This window comes from Aethalodelphis obliquidens, unplaced genomic scaffold, assembly GCF_003676395.1.
Source record: "Aethalodelphis obliquidens isolate GAN/ISIS:26980383/991018 unplaced genomic scaffold, ASM367639v1 scaffold2, whole genome shotgun sequence".
Classification (NCBI taxonomy): domain Eukaryota; kingdom Metazoa; phylum Chordata; class Mammalia; order Artiodactyla; family Delphinidae; genus Aethalodelphis; species Aethalodelphis obliquidens.
In genome coordinates, this window is record NW_020837946.1 from 2,777,514 (window position 1) to 2,799,035 (window position 21,522).

At 60.3% G+C, this 21,522-nt stretch overlaps 2 protein-coding genes across 18 annotated transcripts in view; both read right to left on the reverse strand.

Annotated features, from left to right (window-relative positions):
* ESPNL (espin like) overlaps positions 1 to 7,633 on the reverse strand; it is a 31,783-nt gene extending 24,150 nt beyond the window's left edge. The window contains exons 1-4 of the mRNA XM_027114215.1: positions 7,340 to 7,633; positions 5,907 to 6,097; positions 4,077 to 4,263; positions 1,026 to 1,208 (exon numbers count right to left, since the gene is read on the reverse strand). Of these exons, the coding sequence (XP_026970016.1) occupies positions 1,026 to 1,208; positions 4,077 to 4,263; positions 5,907 to 6,097; positions 7,340 to 7,633 (855 nt within the window). The remainder of the gene's footprint in view (positions 1 to 1,025; positions 1,209 to 4,076; positions 4,264 to 5,906; positions 6,098 to 7,339) is intronic.
* Positions 7,634 to 8,593: 960 nt separating this feature from the next.
* Positions 8,594 to 21,522, reverse strand: part of SCLY (selenocysteine lyase) — a 29,749-nt gene continuing 16,820 nt past the window's right edge. For 11 of the 17 annotated variants that reach the window (XM_027117136.1, XM_027117042.1, XM_027117035.1 and 8 more), the window contains 8 exons: positions 21,292 to 21,419; positions 20,947 to 21,111; positions 19,825 to 19,931; positions 15,969 to 16,005; positions 13,181 to 13,264; positions 12,067 to 12,166; positions 10,541 to 10,616; positions 8,594 to 9,665 (listed from right to left, as the gene is read on the reverse strand). In XM_027117136.1, the coding sequence (XP_026972937.1) occupies positions 9,512 to 9,665; positions 10,541 to 10,616; positions 12,067 to 12,166; positions 13,181 to 13,264; positions 15,969 to 16,005; positions 19,825 to 19,931; positions 20,947 to 21,111; positions 21,292 to 21,419 (851 nt within the window). In that variant the 3' untranslated portion in view covers positions 8,594 to 9,511. Of the gene's footprint in view, positions 9,666 to 10,540; positions 10,617 to 10,692; positions 10,801 to 10,849; positions 10,954 to 11,190; positions 11,471 to 12,066; positions 12,167 to 13,023; positions 13,059 to 13,180; positions 13,265 to 15,968; positions 16,006 to 19,824; positions 19,932 to 20,946; positions 21,112 to 21,291; positions 21,420 to 21,522 lie in introns of those variants that run through there. The other 6 variants (XR_003435010.1, XR_003435017.1, XR_003435022.1 and 3 more) reach the window with 6 other exon arrangements.

Below are 21,522 nucleotides of genomic sequence, written 5' to 3' on the forward strand. Positions count from 1 at the left end.
GGTGGGGTGGAGGGGTGGAGGGGTGGAGGGGTGGAGGGTGGAGAGCAGGAGGGGCCCCAGGACTCCTGAGAGTCAGAGGCAGACAATTTCAGCAGCACTGCCATGAGCTGGACTGGGCCTCTTTCTGACTCTTCAGAAGGACCCTGCGCCTTCCCATGACTCTTGGTGGCCGCCCTGGGCTGCATTTACACAACGCTGCCCAGGCTGGGCCCCAGGGACACTTTGGGTTCCAGCTGGAAACAGCTGTCCAGAATGTAGGCCCAAAGGGGATACCCGGTTGCACCTCAGTAAAGCCCTCCCCCGGGACTGGCCTTTCCTGGGCCAGGAGCATGTTGCTCACGACGGCAGATGCAGCAGGCATCCCCGGGCACTGTGGGAATGACACGGGAAAGCCCGGGAGCCGGCATGGGATGAGCTGACTCACTTCGGAGCCCTGCTGGGTGGGGCAGTGGAAGAGTCAGCCTGTGCGCTCCCCTCAGATGCAGCCCTGCCTTTACAGGAGGTCAGTGGGCAGGTGATGCCGGTGCGGGGCCAGTGGCTGATGGCCAGATCTATTCCCAGCGTCGGACCGTAAATATTTGAACACCATCCCTGCCTACTCTGGATTTCTGGATGCTGTTTCCTGGGAACTGGCCCACAGGAGCCCCTAAGGTCTATCTGGATCATAGCGAACCCGCCAGGGCTCTGCTCCCAGGCTGCTCACATCAGGGGGCCAGCAGCTAAAAGGCCCTCCGGGGAGGACCGGCAGGAAGACCGCTCCCTGAGCGGGAACCTGGGGAGCCTCTGTGCGAAGGGAGGGGCCGAGAGCACGGATTTTGTTCCCCGCTGGGTCAGAGCCTGGATCCTGGGCAAGTGACTGGCCCTCTGAGCCTCAGTTTACCTGTCTGTAAAAGGGGACTAATCACATCTATTCTACAGGGCTGTGGTGAGGGTTAAACGACTCATTCACAGGAAGCCTTCCAGGACTGCTGGCTCTCGGAGGCCCCCCAGCCCCCCCGCGCACCCTCCCCCGGCCCCTGCCTCACCTCCATTTGCCCGCTCTCCGCTGCGTCATGGAGAGGGGTCCCGCCCCAGGAGTCTCTCATGACGGGGGCGCCCATCAGCAGGAGCCGGTCTAGAATGGGCGTGTGGCCGCCTCGAGCGGCAAAGTGGAGGACGGTGGCCCCCTCGTTATCCCGCGCCGTCAGGCCGATGTCCGTGAAGGTGACCTGAGGGACGAGGAGGGGGGATGGGCCAGCTGAGGCTGGACGGGGGTGACCACTCCTACCTCGGGGCAGGAAGCCCTGGGACAGAGCTGGCTCCTCTTGGCGCGTCCCGGGCAGCGTGGGAGGAAGTGAGCTCCGTGATTGTGCTGGGAGACTCCACGGTCCCCAAATCTGCCCCAGCCCTGACCGTAAGCTGAACACCCCCAGGGGCTGGTTTCACATATCAAATAAAGAAATGCCTTTGGGCGGCACCTAAGGGACAGTAAGCAGATGTTTGCTGATGAAGGGAGGGAGGGAGGGAGAGAAAGGACATCCTGGCACCAGGCCTGTTTGTACCCTATCACGTCTCCAGCACGAAGATGCAGGGGTGCTGGGAGGCGGGTCCTGAGGAGCCTTCCTCATGGTGGACCCAAGCCTGGTCACCCTGCGGCTTGGGCCCCGTCCTGCTGGCAGCCACATGAGTGACTTCCGGCCGGCCCTCCTCACGGGCCCTCAGTTGCCCCTCTGTGAGGGCACCAGTGGGCTCTGGTCCACGGCATCCGGCCAGGCCCGTGGGCACGCAATGGACTGCGTGCACCGGGGCAGCCATGTGACAGTGAGACGTCAGGGGCTCTTCTTCTGCCTTCCTGATAGAAGGGGCTGGTGGATGTGGCGTCACCGCCTTTTCTCCCTCTTCCTGCCTTGAATGCGCCAACTCTCACCATGAGGGAGAGGCTGGGAGAACAGCAGAGATGTGACCCAGTGTCAACGGCCTCTACGTGGAAGGGACAACCTTTCAGTGGCTCAGTGCACTGGTCACTGCAGCCAAACGCTGGCTGACCCAACAGCCAAACGTGTCTGTTAGAAAAAGGCCAGTGAGCCGGGAACAGAGACCCTCCCCTCGGCCAGCTCCCCGAAGGGAGGGGGCGCCCAGCGCTGAGTGGGTGAGCCAGGCTGGACGCCGCCCCCTCCCCTCTCGGTCCACCCTGCTGGAGGCGGGGCTGGGGAGTCACATCTGGAAAAGCCTTTCTGGCCCTGGGACCCCGTGGCCCCAGCTGTTTCTCGCAGGATGAGCCCCTGTGGGGCTCCATGGGGCTCGGTGGACATTCTTCCCTCCTGCCCACCCTCCCCCTGCTCCTGGGCACCCCCGCTGCTCCGAGCTGCTTCTCCTCACCCTGCACAGCCCACTGGCTCACTCCCACACCGTGTGCTGAGCACCTGCTGCGATTGTGGCCCTGCGGCCAGAGATGACCAGAACTCAGGCTCCCGCAGGGCGAGGAGGCCAGGTCTGGGGACAGGCACATTTCTGGGAGGCCAAGATCTGAACTACAGTGAGGGGACATAAGGACAACTCCACCCAGCGGCCCGGGCGGGGCCGAAGACGGGAAAGTTAGTGCAGCAGGAGCCGCAGAGCTTTCTCCTGTGAGAGGAGCTGGCTGTGTAGGAGGGGCTGCAGCAAGGGGGCCTGGGAGGGGACGCGGCCTGTACGAAGGTGCGGCTGCCTGAGGGGCTGAGGCCAGCCTGGGAGATCCAGCAGCGAAGGGAGGCTGGAGGCAACTGCTGGCGGCCTCTGAGGCCAAGGTGAGTGGCTGGAGGCCAGATTCCTTCCCTCCTTCACTCACTCATCAAACATCTCTGGAGCCCTTACTATGTGCCAGGCACAGGGAATGCAGCAGCAGGGCTGCGCAACTGCTTCCTGGAGCGGCTGGAACTTACAGCCTGGGGTGGGAACAGACAACCACCAAGATGAAGGCAAACACAACGTTTATCAGTGTTGGTGCAGGACAGACAGCAGCAGAGCAGGACAGGGAGCTGGGCCAGGTGGCTGCCATCCTACACAGGCGGACAGGGGATGCAGTGGGGGGGAGGCACACCTGGGGAGCTGTCACCAGGCAGAAGGTGCAGCACGTGCAAAGACCCTGGGGCAGGGAGGCCGGCCTGCTGAAGGGAGGGCTGGAAAAGCAGGCCCCATGCGAAGGGAGGAAGGTTTTGAGTGAGGAAGGGCTCTCCCTTCTCCACCAATGACCTGCGTGACCTTCAGAGATGCCAGCAGACCCTGGCGCTCCCAGCTTGCAGCCCTTCAGCGGCTCCCCAGTGCCCCAGGAAAGAGCCCAGGTCCTCCCGGGGCCTTGGTCTGCCTTTCCGCCTCACGCCACCCCACGGGCTCTCCCAACTGTGACTGAGCTGGGCCCCCGCTCCTCCAGGAACCACCCCCTGTCCAGCCACCTGCCCAGCCTCAGTTCTGCCCCTCCCCAGAGAGACCTCTCCACTCTGAGACTTGGCCGGGTCGCTGTAATGGACTCTCAGAGCTCCCAGGCCAGGTTTTTGGTGGCGGAGCCAGGAAGTCCTCAGCCCTGGAAGAAGTGTTGGCGGAAGGCATCCTCCCCAAGCTGGGTCACTCTGCGTTCCTTCTGGAAAGAGGTCTGGGTGACCCTTCCACGGGTCCAGCGGGCAAGAGGGGAGGGGTCTGGCCCTGGGCTCCAAATGGCCAGGGCCAGGCACTGCCTGTGCCAGAGACAGAGCAGTTGGGCACCACTGACGCTGAGGACTCCTGGGGGAGGGGCAGGAGAGCCCCCAGGGGGCCCTGCACACGCCCACGGTCCTGCAGGGGCTGACTTTCAGTCCGCAGCCACCTCCAGTCAAAGCTGTGGGCTCCGGGCTGCACCGCGGGGCCGAGACTGGGCCTGGCATGTGGGTGCTCTGAGCCATGGGCCGGCCCATCTGCTCCCCCAACCACCGTGTGGGTCCTCGGACTTCCTGCGGGCAAACTGAGACCCAGTTTGGGTGTGCCGCGCCCACCCCAGCCGGGAGCCACTCGCTCGAAGGCGGTTCTGCACGCGAGTTGCCAGCTTTCCCGGCCCTCCCCTGCCCGCGCCCCCGGCGGCCCCTTACCAGCCAGACGACGAGCGAGTAGTGGCCGCGGGCAGCGGCGGCGTGCAGGGCGCTCATGCCGTCGAGGGCGCGCAGGTGTACGTCGGCGCCGCAGTCCTTCACCAGGAACTGGGCCAGGTGCAGGTGGCCCTCCTGGCAGGCCAGGTAGAGCGGGGAGGCGCCGCTGCGCGTCCGCCGGTTCACGCCGCTATGGGGGAGGGCGGGGTTCAGAGGGCGCTCGGCCCGGGAGTCGCGGGGAGCCGCTCCAGCCAAGGACCCAGATCTGGGAGGGGCGTCCCGGCACCTGGCTGAGCTGTTGCGGCCACCCCGCTTCCCGGCTGAGGTGAGGGGCCCAGCCGGCCACCTGTAGCGTTGCACAGGTTGCGCACGGCGCAAGGGCACGGGGTCGGGGCGGGGGTGAGGTGGGCACGGGCCGCCGGAATCCAGCTTCCCCTCCCCCACCCCCCTCCCCGTCAAGATGTGCGCGCCGCCAGGGGTTGGCCGGCAGAGGGCGCTTCTTAGGGGGTGACTAGCCCAGCAGGGCCTGCAGTGGACGGGTCAGGGAACCTCCAGAGCTGGGGGCCTGCTCTGTACAAGGGGCCAGTGAGCAGGGCAGTAGCCCTTCTGTGGTGCCCAGCCCTGGCATCCGAATTCCAGGCCCCCATGTGGATGGACTGGGGCAGGGTCGTCAGATTTCCTGCATCCGACTTTGCCTCTATGGTGCTGCAGGCCCAGGAGAGTTCTTGGTCCCCAGGGCAGCCCCTCCCCAAACCGGACCCACGCCCTGTTGACAAAGACTTCACCTCTAGGTCCTGTGGTCGGTGCCGGTGGGAATGTGGGCCCTGGGGCGGGGGACCTTCCCATGTGCTTGTGTGTGCTTTAATGTGAAATCTTCCACTTTTCAAACGACAGAAGCTGCTTCTAAAACTGCCGGTCTAAGAGACACTCTGTGGCCGGCCGGGCCCGGGGCAGCTGGTGTGGACGCTCTGGGGAAGATCCGCAGAGGCGAGTCCCGAAGGCCTTTGCCGAGGGGTCGGGATGGGAAGGCCCAGGGACAGGAACACTGTTCCACAGCTGAGCTGTCCGGCCTCGTCCAGGAGCAACCGTGGGGTGGCCAGGACAGCCAGCTGGCCAACAAGAGGCCCCGCAGAGGAGAAGGCGTGTGGTTACAGAGGCAGGCGGGTTTGGGGGACAAAGGCCAGGTCAGGCGTGGGGCGGACACGGAGTCCCACCCCCAGCCAGGGCAGTAGCCCTGAGAACAGACGGTGGGGGGCAGGCCACGTGCACGGCACCCTAGATGGCCCGTTGTGTGCCCAGGGTATCTTTTGTGGGGCGCAAGGGCCACAGCGGTGCCCACGATGGGGAAGGGGAGTCCCGCTGCCCGCTGCCCCCGCCTCGCCATCCACCAACTCCAGGCGGTGGGACAGGGGTTCACAGTGTCAGGAACAGGACAGTGTGGAGGGAGAATTCAGGCCGACCTGAAGGGGCCCCCAAGTCCACTGCACAGCCTCTGCTCCCTTCGGGTGGCTTGAGGGGGCCACCTTCCCAGCCAGGGGAAGCCGGGCCCTGAGACGCCCCCAGGCAGGGCCGGGAGCTGCCTGAGCATATAGAGCGCCTCCTGCTCTGACTGCTGTAGCAGCTTCCTCGCCGTTCTCACTGCCCCCTCCACGCTCCGAGCCTCACCCCGAGCGCTCTCCGCCCGCGCCTTGGCCACAGACTTGTCCCTCCACACTCCCCTCCCCCAAGGCCCGCCTCCAAGGCGGCAGCCCCTCCTCCTCCGCCGCCTCGGTGTGGCCTCCCCGGCACCTGCACCCCCCGGACTGCCCAACAGGCGGCGCTGCGGCCCCTCACCTGCCGTGGGCGGCCGTCAGGAGCTTCAGGCAGGTCAGGTCCCCGCTGACGGCGGCGTGGTGCAGCGGCAAGGCCCCCTCCAGCGTCTCCAGCGTGGCTGCGTGGCCCTCTCGCAGCAGCCACTCCACCAGCACCGGGTGTCCGAAGCGGGCGGCCAGGTGCAGCGGCGAGACGCCCGAGGAGTCTCGGTCCTACGGAGGCACGGACGGGGCGGTGAGCGGGCGGCGGGCCCGGACCCAGCCCTGCCCGGCAGCACCGGTGCGGCCAGGGCCAGCCGCCCGGCACCACAGCGCCCGGGACCCCGGCGGAGAGCTTCCGCCCCGCCCCTCCGTCCGGCGTGCTCCATCGCGGGGCGTGCGGAGGGAGGTCTCTGGGACTGAGAGGTCGGCGGCAGGGCCAGGATCAAGTCCAGGCCTTCTGGGTCCAAGTGCATCCGAGCTCCCTCCCCTTCTCTGCTCGCAGTCAGAGCGGCTTTCGCTCGCCCAGCTGCGCCCGCGCCGGCCGGTGGCCTGCCCCGTGTCCAGGGATGCGGCGTCTCTGGGCCTCTGCCCCACCCCCACTGAGCGCCCACCCGCCGGCCCCCGAGTCCTCTTGCCGGGCACCCTATACACCGTGGGCCTCTGGCAGACCTGGGCGTTCTCCCAGGCACAGAGGTGGCCCCGCTCCCGCCCCCGGGGTTGTGCGAAGAGCCGCTGAGGATGAGGACGGCGGCCTGGAGGCTGTTGAGACGCTCAGGCTGTGACCGCCGAGTCCTCCCCGTCCCGGACCGAGTGGGTCACGGTGATGCCCACCCCCCGACTCCGGCCTCTGGGAGGACGTCCTTACACCGTCAGAGCTGGCTCACCGACCTCCCGTGGTCCTTCACCCCCACACGGAGCACCCACCGGGCCGGCAGGAAAAGGGAGAGGCGGGCCCTGAGACTCTTCTCTTCACATCAAGGTTCTCGTCCCACTGCCCCCCACAGCTGCGCCTGTGCTGTCACCCACCGGGGCCCCCGGGCGTCCAGGCCGGTGCCCACAGCTCCCGAGCCCGAGTGCCCACCTTGCTTCTCTTCGTAAGGACCCTTTTCTAGACCCTTCGGAAACAGGCCCACGGATCAGGCCTGATAAGGGCTCCGTGAGATCGCCACTGGCAAGGCCAGGTGCCCCTGGGTGGGACGTGGGGAGGAAGAACAAGGATGGCCACTCTGTGCTGTGCGCTGGGGGACGCGAGGGGGTTTAGGAGGTGCCCACTTTGGGGGCGGAGGGACGTTGGGCAGAGACAGACGCCATTGACTGTGCCGTGGGGCCCGCGTGGTGACTCCCCGAGAGGAACAGCCCAGGGCCGAGGTGCCCAGGGGAGGCCGAGGGCTCTGGATCCGGCTCTCTGCTCACGCCTCCCTCCATCCCCATGGACACGGGTCCCCCCGCGGCCACCGTGCCCGCTCGGCTCACCTGCAGACCGCAGCCCCCTTCGCGCACCAGCCAGCACATTTCGGCCAGGCTACCGGTGGCGGCGGCGTCATGCACCGGTGTGGCCCCGTTATGGGCCCGCTGGTTGCTGGGTAGCTGGGCCCGCTGAACCAGGAACTTGACGCAGGCCAGGTGGCCGGCCCGGGTGGCGTGGTGCACCAGGCCGGCCCCCAGGGCGTCGGTGACCCCCGGGCCCAGGGCACCCGCCTCCAGCAGCCGTTCCAGGGTGGCCAGGTCCCCATCCTTGGCGGCCGCGAGCGCCCGCTGCTCCTCCATCCACCCGGCCGGCTCTCCTCAACTCGCGCACAGGCCCGGGCTTCCTGTTTCAGGCGTGGACGCAGCTCCCGGCTCCGGTTACCTGATAAGCGGCGCAGAGGGCAGATGGGAGGCGGCAGGGGGGTGGGGGGACAGGCCTTGGGGACCGGGCCTCCGCAGCCCAGCCCCAGCCACTCCCGCGGCGCCCGGAGCTGTGGTGGGCAGAGGGCGCGGGGGAAGGGCCCACACCGGGTTTGGGTTGGGGGTGGGTGCTGGCCCAGGGGGCACTGCCCTGTGCTGGCCCACGCCTCCTCCTCCCGTGGAGCGAGGGCTGGGATGGACTTCCCGTGTCGAGCAGGTGTTCACAGTTGCAGTGTCCTTTCCAGAAAGCGGTAGGCAGCCGCCCTGAGGGCTGTGCTGGGCCATGGGAGGCCACCTGGGAGACCCTTCTCACGGGAGGGCGGACCCATCCAAGTGGAGCCCTTTCTGGGGAACTTAAGTGTTTGGGACATGTTGTCACCCACCGGGAGCTGGGGGCCTTCCTGGCCCCTGGGAGATCTATGCTGGATCCTGGCCTCAGCTGGCCTTGGAGGCTCCGTGAACCTCTGGACAGCAGCTGCTCCCCAGGGCCGGTGACGGGCACAGGGCCCTGACCGAGAGTCTCTGGCCCTGCAGCTAAAGGCCCCGAGTGCATTTTTCAGAGCTGCATCTTTTTCCAGACTGTTCTCTTCTGTGGGCCTGGACACCCATAGTTCTTTGCTGGGGGAATCGGGACACCACAGCCTCTGCCTGGCGGAAGCAGGATGCTGCATGTTGGGGACCTACTTTCTAGAGCTCCCAGAGACACAGTCGCAAGCCGAGTTCCTGAAGCTAAGGCGTGATTATGCAGTGAGCAGTGGGTCTGACCCCACCCCGCTGCCGGCACAGTCACACTGTGCCCCCAAGAAGAACCCACTAGAAGAACCACAAAATGTCCAAAACAAGCACTGGAAGCTTTTATTAGTTCATCTAATTTCTGACGGTTGTTTCCTCAGAGCCATCACGAAGTTCCTTGCACCTTTCAACCGCACATTACAAGTGTTATTCAATTAAAAAAACCCACTCCTATGTAAATGTCTCCATAGACATGACATTTGATGTGAATCAGACACCACAATGCCACTGTGAAGATCAAAGAATCCTCCCGCAAATACAACTGAGATGGGAGCTGAGCGAGGGATGAACGATTTTCCGCCTTGGGAATGAGCCAGCATCACGCAGGCGCTGCCGCCCGTGACTCTGACGGCTGAGCTGAAACCCTGAGCAAATGATCGAATGGAAGGGACGGGAGGGGCCTGCGGACTGGGAGAGAGGGCGCCCAGTGGTCGATGGCCCGAGTGACCAGCAAGTGATCAGGAGGATGGGCGGGCCCGGAAGCGGGGGGACGCCCAGCGGGGAGGGGCCTGACCACAGGGGCCCCCACCCTCTGGAAAGGGCTTGAGAAGGGCCATGAGGGTGAGGAGGGACCGACCTCTCAGCCAAAAGGTGCACAGAGGCCAGGACAGCAGCCAAAAACCAGGTCTCCTATTTCCATGAGAGCAGCTGACAATCAATTATAAATACTAGCATTTTACCTTTCGGATAAAAATGCCACCTTCCAGGAAGGGCGTGCTTACAACAAGCCCGCCCCGCTTCCCAGAGGGGAGGGTGGACGCGGCTAAAGAGTTTCTAATCCAATGGTGCCACTGGGCAGCAGTGACAGGGACGGTCCACGAGGGCATCTTGTCCTGGGCCCCTCAGCACCGGTGGCGTCTGTGGGCCCAGCAGACCCGCTTCCTCACTGACCACGGGACGGGAAGGAGCCCGGAGCCCACACGCTCTGGGACAAGAGGAAGACTCCTTCTGGCACCGCCCTGGGCACTAGGCCTGGCCCTCCAGCCGGGCCACCGCCTGCTTCAGGTCCTGCACGACGAGGTCCACTTCGGCCCGGGTGGTGCCGCGGCCCACGCTGAGCCGGATGGCGTTCCTGGCCAGGTCCAAGGGGACACCGCAGCTCAGCAGCACTGGGGATGGCCTGTGGGGCGGGGAGACGGGCCAGCCGTCAGGACACGGGCTCTCCCAGGCTGCCGCGTGTCCTTGGCCAGCTCCCCACTGGCCACGCACACTCTTTGGCCCACCGTCACCAAGGGCCGGCTCAAAGCCTCCCTGCTCTCCAGCCGGGCCTGCCCTGGCACAGGCCCCGACCCCGGGAGCACAGAGGCGGCCGCTGGCCCCTGCACCCGAGAGCCGGAGCCCGGGGTACTGTGGCAACTCCCGTCTCCAAGGAGCTAGCGGGCTCAGTTCCTGGAGGGGACGCTGAGCCACACGCGAGGCAGAGGGACGGCCTCCTGCAGACCCTGGAGGCTGCGGCCCGCCCAAGTCAGTGCTGAGTTTGGTCCCGGTGCCCTGGCCTCGAACAGAGGCCTGTTGCTCATCACGACCACAGCTGCGCTCTCTCCAGAGCCCAGGTGGCCGCATCCAGCTCTACTCCCGCCTGCAGGGCCCCCCAAGAAACCGAACCCCCTTCTCTTCCTCCAGCAGGGCTGCTCCCGATGCCCAGGCCCGAGGCTCCACCCTCGCCTCCCGCTTCCGCCCGCTCCTGGCAGGGGGCGTGATCTGAACCCAAATCTGGTCACAGCTCCCGGTTTTCTCGAGGCTGAAGTGGGCGCCCGCAGCCCGGCCCTGCTGCACCAGCCCGCCCCTCCTCCCCGCTCCCCACCTCACGCGGAGCCCTGCTGCCCGTCTCCCGGTCCAGCCCGAGGCCCCTGACGGCTGCAGCTCCCACTCGCTCCTCCCGAGGGCCTGCACCGTCTGGTCACTGTCCACGCCCCTGCTAGGCTGCACAGCTGCCCAAACCTAGAGCCCGGATGCGCCCTGCATGCCGCGGCCAAGTACGTGGAGAGCACTCACCGGTCTCCATGGTCCGAGTGGCACGCAGCCCCCAGGCTGGCCAGCAGCGTCCTGCACTGGGCCAGCACCAAGCGGCCTAGGAGACAGAGCACAGGGCCCCTGAGGTGGAGTCCAGGCGGGGGCTGCCTCTCTTCCCTGCTGCAAGTTTGGACGCTCCCTCCCTCGTACCACCTGACGGAATCCCAGGGCACAGGTCCCTCTGACGGCAGGTGAGAGAAACCACAGCAGGTCCCAGAGGAAGCGCTTCCTCTGCCCCTTGGCTGCAGAAAAGCAGACACTCTTCGGCCTCATAAGACTGGCCTTGAGAATGTGGTACCACCAGCTGCCTGGCAGGACTCGCAGAATCCTGACGAGCTGCCTTACCGAATAACGTGCTGTCCTGGTAATAATGTCTAACTTGACGTCTCCGTTTTCTGAAGGGAGAGACACTGGGAGCTTGTCTGTGTTAAGCTAGAAGGTACTTCCCTCTTCCTTCACAGGCACAGAGATTTAAAAAAATACAATGATGGGAATTCCTTGGCGGTCCAGTGGGTACGACTCTACCCTCTTACTGCCGAGGACCCGGGTTCGATCCCTGGTCAGGGAACTAAAAATCCCACAAGCCACGTGGCACAGCCAAAAAAAACCAAAAACATAAACAAACAAAACCCCCAACACCGACGACTGTGATTTAATTAAAACGAACAGCCTGTCTCATTTAAATTAACACAGGTCATCACAGAATATAAAGTCTGCCCCCAGAAGAAGGGGGGAAGACACTAGAGGGAGGAACTTCCCTTCCCACAGCAGGGAGACCTGGAGAGTTAGCCGTGCGCTTCCTTCCCAAGGAGGATGCACTCCAGACCCGGTGACGGCCGCCCCAGGGTTTCTTCGTGGTCCAAACACGCTGCCCCGTTTCTCAGAGTGACCAGGAGGCAACGACCTCTTCTTCTAAGAGGTGAAAACTGCCCTTCAGGTCGGCTCTCCCGTGCTCTCGGGGCCACCATAATCTCCTCCCAGACAAACAGGATGCTCTACACCCAGGACTCAAGCCTCAGGGACTCCGGGCAGCCAAGTCCTAAGCGTCTGGGATACGAGTCGCCCTAAGGCTAATCCTAACCCGAACCCTAACTTTTCCAGCTGGGAGGCAGAGACCGCGGGAACTAATGAAGCCCCCAGATCTGCACTTCAGCCTGACTCTGGGCCAGTTTTCACTTGGTTGCCTCTACTTTCCTGACCCTCATAAAATGTTTTGTAAAAATTGCAGACAAAGATGGACAAACCTAAAATTCAGTTCACTTTATCTCCATCCCTCACATCTTTGGGGTGGGGCTAGGACCCTGTGAGAGCTGAGCGCCGCTGTGCTGTGTCCAGAGAGAGCCTTAGCACCTGGAGCAGGTCAGCAGCTGTGCCCAGAGTCCCACCACCACAGGACAGTGCCTGGTGGGGTGACCCTGCCCTCGGCCAGTGCCCATGCCTCCCCACAGCTCAAGCTGTGCCCAGCCCAGCCCAGCCCCCAGCCAGGGAGAGCTGGGGGCAGTCGTCACCTTGCAGCCGGGGTCCCTGGATGGAGAAGTTACAGGTGTTGGGGAGTCGCTCAGTGCCTGGAAACTGGCTGTTCAGATGGACTCGCTCACCAAACTCAGCCTGGAAAATGAACAGAATATGTGCAGTAACATCTTCGAAGCCCCCTCCCCCCAACTGCTTGAACTTCAGACTTTCTGGAAAACAAAACCTCACTCTCGGGAATTCCCTGGCGGTCCGGTGGTTAGGGCTCTGCACTCTCACTGCTGAGGGCCTGGGTCCAATCCCTGGTTGGGGAACTAAGATCTCGGAAGCCACATGGTGTGGCAGGAAAAAAAAAAAAACCTCACCCTCAACACACAGAATGATTATCTTACTGATAAGCATCTACTGATAATAGTCAGGGAGACTGGCTATGGAGAGCAAAGTTAACTGGGAGAAGAAACTTCTGAATACATTTGGATCATCTTCACACAACCCTGAGATATTCCACCTCTGGTATTTCTGTCACGTGTCTGAGAAAGTCGCCTGGTCTGGAGCCCGCCTTGGGGGTCTCGGCCCCGCCGTCCCCAGAGCTCCGGGCCACGGGCGCTCACTGTCCCCAGAGCTCCGGGCCACGGGCGCTCACTGTCCCCAGAGCCCCGGGCCGCGGGCGCTCGCTGTCCCCAGGGCTCCGGGCCACGGGCGCTCACTGTCCCCAGAGCTCCGGGCCACGGGCGCTCGCTGTCCCCAGAGCCCCGGGCCACGGGCGCTCACTGTCCCCAGAGCCCCGGGCCACGGGCGCTTGCTGTCCCCAGAGCCCCGGGCCACGGGCGCTCGCTGTCCCCAGAGCCCCGGGCCGCGGGCGCTTGCTGTCCCCAGAGCCCCGGGCCACGGGCGCTCGCTGTCCCCAGGGCTCCGGGCCACGGGCGCTCACTGTCCCCAGAGCTCCGGGCCACGGGCGTTCGCTGTCCCCAGAGCTCCGGGCCACAGGCGCTCACTGTCCCCAGAGCCCCGGGCCGCGGGCGCTCACTGCCCCCAGAGCCCTGGGCCTCGGCCCCGCCGTCCCCAGAGCCCCGGGCCACGGGCGCTCACTGTCCCCGGAGCCCCGGGCCGCGGGCGCTCACTGTCCCCGGGACCCGGGCCGCAGGCGCTCACCACCAGCCTCTCCTCCAGGTAGTTGCGCACAGCCTGCATGTGGGCTTCATAGGATTCGCACTTCTCTGCCACCAGCTCAGCCGCCTAGGGACACAGGAGGGCCCCTCAGTTACGGTGAAACAAGGGGAGCAAGACAGCTTTAAGCAGCAGAGGTGATTCTCCCCGAAGGCAGACCGGTGACACGGCCTCAAACTGCTCACTCTCTGGAACCTCACGGATACACAGTACGCGCCGACCGCGTGACCGGGGCCGGGATAAGTGCCGAGTACCCTTCACTTGTTAACAGGAATTCACTTTTTCAGGCTTCCGGATACCCCAGGCGCTGCAGGGTCCCTAGCCGGTGACCAAAGGCAATCCCAGTCCTGAAGGCACGTCCATCCCAGGGACAGACACACCAGGGAAGAGGTGACCACGGCAGACCGGCGGGTGGGCGCCGTGACGGGAACTCGGGGCAGCGGGGAAGGGCATTCCAGGTAAAGGCCCTGCAGGGGGAAAGGCGAGTGCTCCTGAAACAGAGTGAGCGAGGGGGACAGCGCCCCAGAGGCCCCAGGACAGGCGGGATCTGAGCCTAAACACAAGGCAGATACACGTGGATTTTGAGGAAGGGGTGGGCTGCTCTGATTTGTGTGTTAGAACTGGATGCTACGTGGAGAGTGGATGTGGCGTCCACAAAGACGGGGATGATCCGGCCTGGAGTCGGTACAAGAGGCAGGTCCTGGACCTCTCGTGGAGACTGAACAGACAGGCCCGGCTGCTGCGTCAGGTGCGGGGGACGGGACAGGGCAGATCAAGGGCACCTCCTAGATTTCTCAGCTGAGAGCCTGGGTGGCAGGAGGCACCACGGGGAGAGACGCCAACGATGCAGGAGAGAGAGCAGGACACATCGTGGGCTCAGAGGACACGCTGAGGAAGCAGGCGGGACGTGGGCCTCCCAGCAGGTCAGGACCTGCCCTGAGACGTCAAGTCCAAGACCGGAGCACAGGCTGGCATCAGAGCCACGGGACAGGGTGAGCACAGCGAGAGAGAGAGGAGGCACCCAGGATGCTGACGGGTGAGGAGGCAGAGAAGGAACCTCTGGGGGGAGAAGCGGTCCCACAGCTGCAGGAGGTCACAGGGCGAAATGGGGACCTCCTCGACCAGCTTCTGGGGAGCAGAGCAGGTGTCAGGAGAAGGGTAGGGGGTGAGAATGCGTGCGGGCTGCTCTGTGGGGCGGAGGACCCGGGAAGAAGCTGGAGCAGTGAGGACCATGGGAGGCCGGTTTTAAAGGCTGGGGGAGGAACACCCTGGCAGAAGACTGTGAGGGTGCAGGGCAGGGGGTGGCCGCAGGGGGGCGCCTTTCTTCAGTCGGCACATGGGGAAGGGGTGGAAGGCAGCATAGAGACCTTGACTCGCCCCAGGGGGGCCAGGACACACCTCCCGGGGAGAGGGGGGGCGTGTCCCGAGCCAGACCACACCGAGAAGGGCCAGGCTGAGCAAGGGGAGGGGGCGACAATGGTGTGCCACCCCTCCAGTGACAGCAGGGTCAGAGGGCCCGGGCACAGGTGCAAGCCAGGAGCGAGGAAAGGGTCACGGCTGCAGAAGGGAGCGGAGGGGCCTGCCGCTGCTGCGCCGCCATCTAATCCTCATCAGGAAGATCTTTAAGAAGCTGCCCCTCTGTCACCATCTCGGGGGGCGGGGGGTAACTGGACCCAGGGGAGGAGCAAACCTGTGGTGATGACGTCATTGCTTTTAATATTAGAAGAGACTTGAGAAAAGATGCTTCCCTTTTAAATGCTAAGCGTATGAAACCCACTCCACATTTCTTAAACAGCACATCTCCAGGTTGATAAACACCATTCAAGGTTCCTCTTATGTTGGTCTGTGTCTTGGGATCATGAACGTGATCTCTCCTAAAGCCAGGATACCTGTTAAAGCTGCTGGGAAACTGATGTGAGATCGTAGAAAATATGCGCTCTGGCCTCCGCCCTGGACCAGGCACGGAGCTCCTGAGACCCTTGGAATTTCCTAAGCAGGAGGAGCAGCCTTTATTCTAATATTCTGGCTTGGGCTCTGCTTCCTGCTGCCAAGCTCCTAAATCCCTTGGAACTTCCTGGGTGACAGTGTCTTTTGCCCTAATGAGGCGACCCCGGGTGGGCTCCTGGATAGGGGCTGGTCACCGAGTCCTGATTAGAAGCCTGGAATTTTTGTAGAGGCGGGAGAGGGGCTGGAAACGGAGTTGATGACTGATCAAAGCCTCCACAGAAACCTCAACAGTGTGGGTTCAGAGAGCTTCCAGGTTGCTGACCACAGAGGTGCTAGGAGGCTGGTGCCTGGAGAGGGCGTGGAAGCCCCTTCCCACATCCCCTGCCCTACACTTCTCTTCCTTCTGGAGGTTCACCTGTACCCTTTATCATATCCTTTCATAATAAATCAGTACTCTAGTTTCTCTGCGTTCTGTGAGCTGTTCTAGCAAATACACTGAACTCAAGGAGGGGCCATGGGAACCTCTGATTCACAGCTGGTTGGTCAGAAGTGCGGGTGGCAGTTGGCATCTGAAGTTGTGGGTGCCCACAACTGAGCCCTTAGCCTGTGGGCTCTGACAGTAACTCTGGGTAGACAGTGTCAGAATTGAATTGTAGGAAACTCAGCTGGTGCCACAGAATTGCTGGGTGGGGACCCCCAACCCCGCACATCTGGTGTCAGAAGTGTGGTGAGTGTGGCAGTGGTGTGAGAGTGAGGTGGAAACACAGGAGGAAGACATCGATGGACAACGCAACGGCTTCAGCTGTCCGAGGTCACCAAGGCTTACCTTCCCAAGGCCGGCAATCATCGGGGTGTTCTCTGTCCTGTAAGAGACAAAGGATTCAATCCTATTTCCATGCAAAGCGATTAACAGACATCCCTGGAAGGAATCCTGTCTATCTGAAAGTCAGGTGTTCAAATAAAGTCACACCAACATCTTTCCTAAATAAGGGCAGCTGCCAGCCCCCGAACCCTCGTCATCGCCCAGGGACAGTAGATGTGGCCCACTGTGGGCAACATACAGTGGGTGTCCACGTGACAATTCTACCTGGACCCACCTCCTACCCAGGAGAAAGCCCTCCTCCGACTGCAGGCCCCAGAGCCCCCCTCTTTGGTCTCCCTGCCAAACCAGGTGAGGGTCTGAGGAACTCACTCCCCACTCCATTCCCTTCAGGTGACGTTTCAGCTGAAGCCTCTCAACTGTAATATGGGATGAATCTTTTGTTACTACAGACTTGGGGCGTAGTGTGTGTGTTCAGGGGGGCTGTGCAGGAGGGGACAGGAACACCCCCGAAGACCAGTGGTTCCCATACACTGATGTAACAAACTGAAAAACTACTCTTCGGGTTTCCCTGGTGGCGCAGTGGTTGAGAGTCTGCCTGCCGATGCAGGGGACATGGGTTCGTGCCCTGGTCCGGGAGGATCCTACATGCCGCTGAGCAGCTGGGCCCGTGAGCCATGGCCACTGAGCCTGTGCGTCCGGAGCCTGTGCTCCGCAACGGGAGAGGCCGCAACAGTGAGAGGCCCGCGTATTGCCAAAAAAAAAAAAAAAAAAAAGAATGTGTATTTTGCTGTTGTTGGGTGGAGTGTTCCAAACAGGTTGATTAGATCCTGTTGGTTGATGGGTGTTATTGCGTTCTTCTACACCTTAGCCAATTTTGTCTAGTTGTTCTATCCATTGTTGAGGGAAGGGTGTTGAAGTCTCCATCTATAATTGTGGATCTGTCTATTTTTCCTTTCAGTTTAGTTTGGTTTTTTTATTCCTCACATACTTTTCAGCTCTACTGTTTAGTGCATCCACATTAGGATTGCTATGTCTTCTTGGTGGACTGATCCTTTTATCATTATATAATTCCCCCTGCCTCCCCCATCCCCGGTAATTTTCTATTTTCTTTGCTCTGGAGTCTCCTTTATCTCATGTTATATAGGCATTCCTGCTTTCCTTAGATTAACGTTAGTGTGATACACTTTTTTCCAACCTTTACTTTTAACTTGCCTCTTGCTATATTTGAAGCAAGTTTCTTATAGACTGCATATAGTTGGATCAGTTTTTAAAATTTTTATTCTGCCAATCTCTGCCTTTTAATTGGTATATTTATACCATTTACATTTAATGTAATTGTTGATGTTCGGGCTTAAGTCTTCCATTTTATTTTTTCTCTGTTTTCTTTTTCCTACCTTTCTGTGGGTTACTTAAACAGTTTTCAGAAGTTCAAGTGAAGAACAGGAACCTTACCACCTCCTTTTACATCCCTTTACCCTCCCCCATTCATAATATAATTATCTTAAATATTTCTTCCACATACATTTTGAAACACATCAGACAGTGCTATGATTTTTGCTTAGGCCATCAAACATAATTTAGAAAACTGAAGAGAAGGAAAGTCTATTTTATTTACCGTTTTTTTTTTTTTTTTTTTTGTGGTACGCAGGCCTCTCACTGTTGTGGCCTCTCCCGTTGTGGAGTACAGGCTCCGGACGCGCAGGCTCAACAGCCATGGCTCACGGGCCCAGCCGCTCCGCGGCATATGGGATCTTCCCGGACCAGGGCACGAACCCGCATCCCCTGCATCGGCAGGCGGACTCTCAACCACTGCGCCACCAGGGAAGCCCCCTATTTACCCATATTTTTGTTTACCATGCTCTTTCTCTCTGATGTTCCAAGGTTCCTTCTTTTACTGTTTCCTTTCTGTGTAAAGAACTTCTTTAGTCATTTTTAGCATAGGTTTTCTGGTGACAAATTCTGTTAGTTTTCTCTTTCATCTGAGAATGTCTTGATTTCCTCTTCGTTCCTGAAGGATATTTCTGCTGTGTTTTTAATTTGGTTTGACAGTTCTTTTCTTTGAGCACTTGAAAATTTTTGCATACTTTCTCTGGCCTCCATGGCTTCAGAATAGTAATCTACTGTCATTCAAATTATTTTTTTCCTACAGATAAGGTGTTATTTATTCTTTCCTCTGGCTGCTTTCAAGATTTTTCTTTGTCTTTCTTTTATGGAAGTTTACTATTTATGTCTTAGGGTAGATTTCTTTTGGTTTATCCTGTTTGGGTTTTGTTCAGCTTCTTGAATCTGTGGGTTTATGTCTCTTGCCAAATTTGGGAAGTTTTCAGCCATTATTTCTTCAAGTTCTTTTTCATCCCACCCTCTTTCTCCTGTCCCTCCAGGACCTCAACGAAATGAATGTTAGATCTTTTGCTATAGTCCCACAGGTCCCCGGAGGCTCTGTTCAATCTTCTTCCAGTCTACTTCCTGTCTGTTTTTTATATTGGTTACTTCTATTGTTCTTTCAGTTCACTCTTTCCTCTGTTGCCCCATTCTGCTGGTGAGCCTGTCCACTGAGCTTTTCACTTTGGCTGTTGTAGTTTTTAGTTCTAAAATTTGTTTGGTTCTTCTCTACATTTCTTCTTCTTTGCTGACACTTTCTATTTCTTCTGTTTCGAGGGTGTTCATAATTGCTCATTAAAGCATTTTTATTGTGTTTGCCTTAAAATCTCTTATCAGATAATTCTAACATCTTTGTCATCTCAGTGTTGGCATCTCTTGATCGTCTTTTTTCTTTAAGATCTTTCTGGTTCTCAGTATGATGAACGATTTTCAGTTGAAACCTGGACAGCCCTATGTCATTATGAATCTGGATGCTTCTTAACCCTTCCGTATTAGCTGTCTTTTTTTGACCTTCCTCTGGAAGGAGTGTGCCAACTGACTACTGCCAAGCGGGGGCAGATGTCCAGGTTCCCTCCTCGGCCCGTGTCAACATCCAAGAGGAGATGTTAGTGATGGGTATGGGTGGAAGCCCAGGGTGCCCACGTGGTCTCCACTGACACCTTGGTGGGGTGCATGACTGTGGTGGGGCAAAAGTCCTGGCTCTTCACTAGGCCCTGTCTGACACAGGCGGGGCGTGGGGCTCTTGTCACAGCCTGTGTGGGTGAAGTCTGGGCTCCCTACTCTCCTTTGTGGCACAGGTGGGGGTAGCAGCAGTTTACCATGGTGACGGGCTGGAGAAGGGCAGGTATTGTCTAAAAGTTCTCTGTATTGCTAGGCTCTCCTTTCCCTGGTCCACTGGCTGGAGAGAGAGGGCTTTCTTGGGCATTTTTCATCAGCCCTTATTGGTGTTTCTGAGTTGCGGGCTTCTTCTGCTCTAATTCTGGAATAAAGGAAGCAAGAGAAACCCTAGGGGACTCACCACATGTTGTCTGTTTCTTCCTCTTGTTATCAAGTTTCTGACAACACGTGTGGTGCTGGTGCCACCTCATTCCCTGGTTAAAACACCCCTGCAGGTCACAGGGACACAGGCGCTTTCAGAGAGGAAACCAGGTGCTCACCCCATAGTCAAGAGAAGGGCAGCACATCTCAGCCGGGGGGCTCCGGCAGCACCTCTTTGGTGGGCTGGGCCAAAATAACAAAAGGAACTGGATGCTTTGAAGCAGCTGAAAGAGACTTCCTTCATCTGCTTTGAATCATCCCCAACGAGACTGCAGATCTGTGAGTCCCAAGTGTAGAACCGGCCAGTGGAGCCACGTCTGACTCAGTGGAGATGAGAGTGCTGTGCTATCACCGTGCTCCCAAGAGACGGGAGAGCCACTGCCCTACATACAGACAACACAGCCAGCGGCCCAGACACCTCGTTAAACTTCTACCTTACCCTGGCCTGAAATTCCGTTCTTGTCCACCTCCAAACAGCATAGGGTACAGAGGGGTGAGTTCACCAAGCCCTCGGACATAAAGTGCTCCAATCCTGGGGCCATAAAACTGAAAGAAAAGTCAGTCATTTATTCAACAAGAACCTTCTGGGGACCTTTTCCATATATGTATTGAGAGGCCCACAGAGATACTCTATGACGTCCAGGCCCGCCTCCTCCGGTCCCGCAGGTGGCCACCCATCCCCACTGCAGACACGCAGGGGTCACAGAAGCCTTTGGGTGGGGGCAGGTGCTGGACTCTGGCCCCCAGCTCGGGGGCAGCAGAGCACCTGCACGGCGCGTGGGAGACTCTGTGAAGGAGAGGGGCTGGAGAGAGAGATGGCCAAGGGCTGTCCTGCAGATGACTCCATGCTCTCAAATCCACATTAGCTAGAAATCTCAAGGGCCCCCATGTCAGGCCAGCACCTCACTCCCTTGGGAACCAGCTGAGGGGAAATTACTAAAAATAATCCAGCTTCTAGTCAGCTGCTGGAAAGATGAGCAAAAGCTTCAGAAGGGTCTTCACTGTTAACTATTTCCCCAGCACACCCTAGAGATGAGGGCTGTGAAAACCACAACCTCACACTCAGAGCCACAGTTTAAGTCAAGTTAGAGAAGCCATCATTCTTGAACCCTGCATCTTCCGTCCCTGGGTGCGGGGGTGAGTGGGCTGAGGAGGGGTCTGCACACACTCTCCATGCTGCAGAGCTCACTCACTCCCAGGCTAAACCCACCTGTGACCTCCACTCCCCCCATCCTTCCCCCGACCCCGCCTCTCCCCCAACCATTCCCCCCTCCGCCGAAGGCCTTGCCTGGCCTCCCCTCCTACCCCCTATGAGCTGCCCTGCCCAGCATTCCCGGTGGGCACTCAGCCCTCGGCATCCTAGCTCTGCCGGGCTCTCCTCTGAGCTGCCGAGGGCGGGGCCGCGGTCTGCCCATCACCATGACCCAGGGCCTCGCTGGGCATGTGCGCCGGGTGCACCGGTGACGGAGGATGAGCGGGGCCGCGGGCTCTGCTCGCAGGTGAGCCTCCCGGGCATCGAGGCGTCTCCCCGGCAGGAGGGCAGGAAGGCAGACGGACGCACCTTGTGGCCCACGACGGTCAGAAAGTCCACGCCCAGGTCCCGCACGTCCACGCGCCGCTTCCCCAAGGCCTGGGCGGCGTCCGTGTGCACGAGCACCCCCGGCAGCCCGCCCGCCGCCCGCTGCTGGTTCAGGGCTCGGACTCGCCGGCTAATCTCAGGCACCGGCTGGAGAGGGAGAAACACACGGCTGAGTGTGTTGATTTGATGAAGACGGAATGAGGGAAATGAGGAGTTGTTAATGAGGATGCACCGAAAGGTTCCCGGATTGAAGAGCAGGGGAAAGAAGAGGCGGGTCTGGGAAGCCAGGGTCCGCGCTCTATCTTCCTAAGAGGGGCCGCGACTCACCATGATGACGCCTGTCTCGTTATTGGCCAGCATGATGGTCACGAGGCACGTGGCCGGGCGGACGGCCGCCAGGATGTCCTCAGCCTCCACCTGCCCATTCACCTTGGACACGGGGACAAAGGTGACCTCTGAGGAATAAGACACAAGCATGAGGTCAAACCCACAAAGTATCCTTTCTGGAACGTTTACTTAGACACAGTGAAAAAAGCAGTTTATCATAAAGGTTCAGAA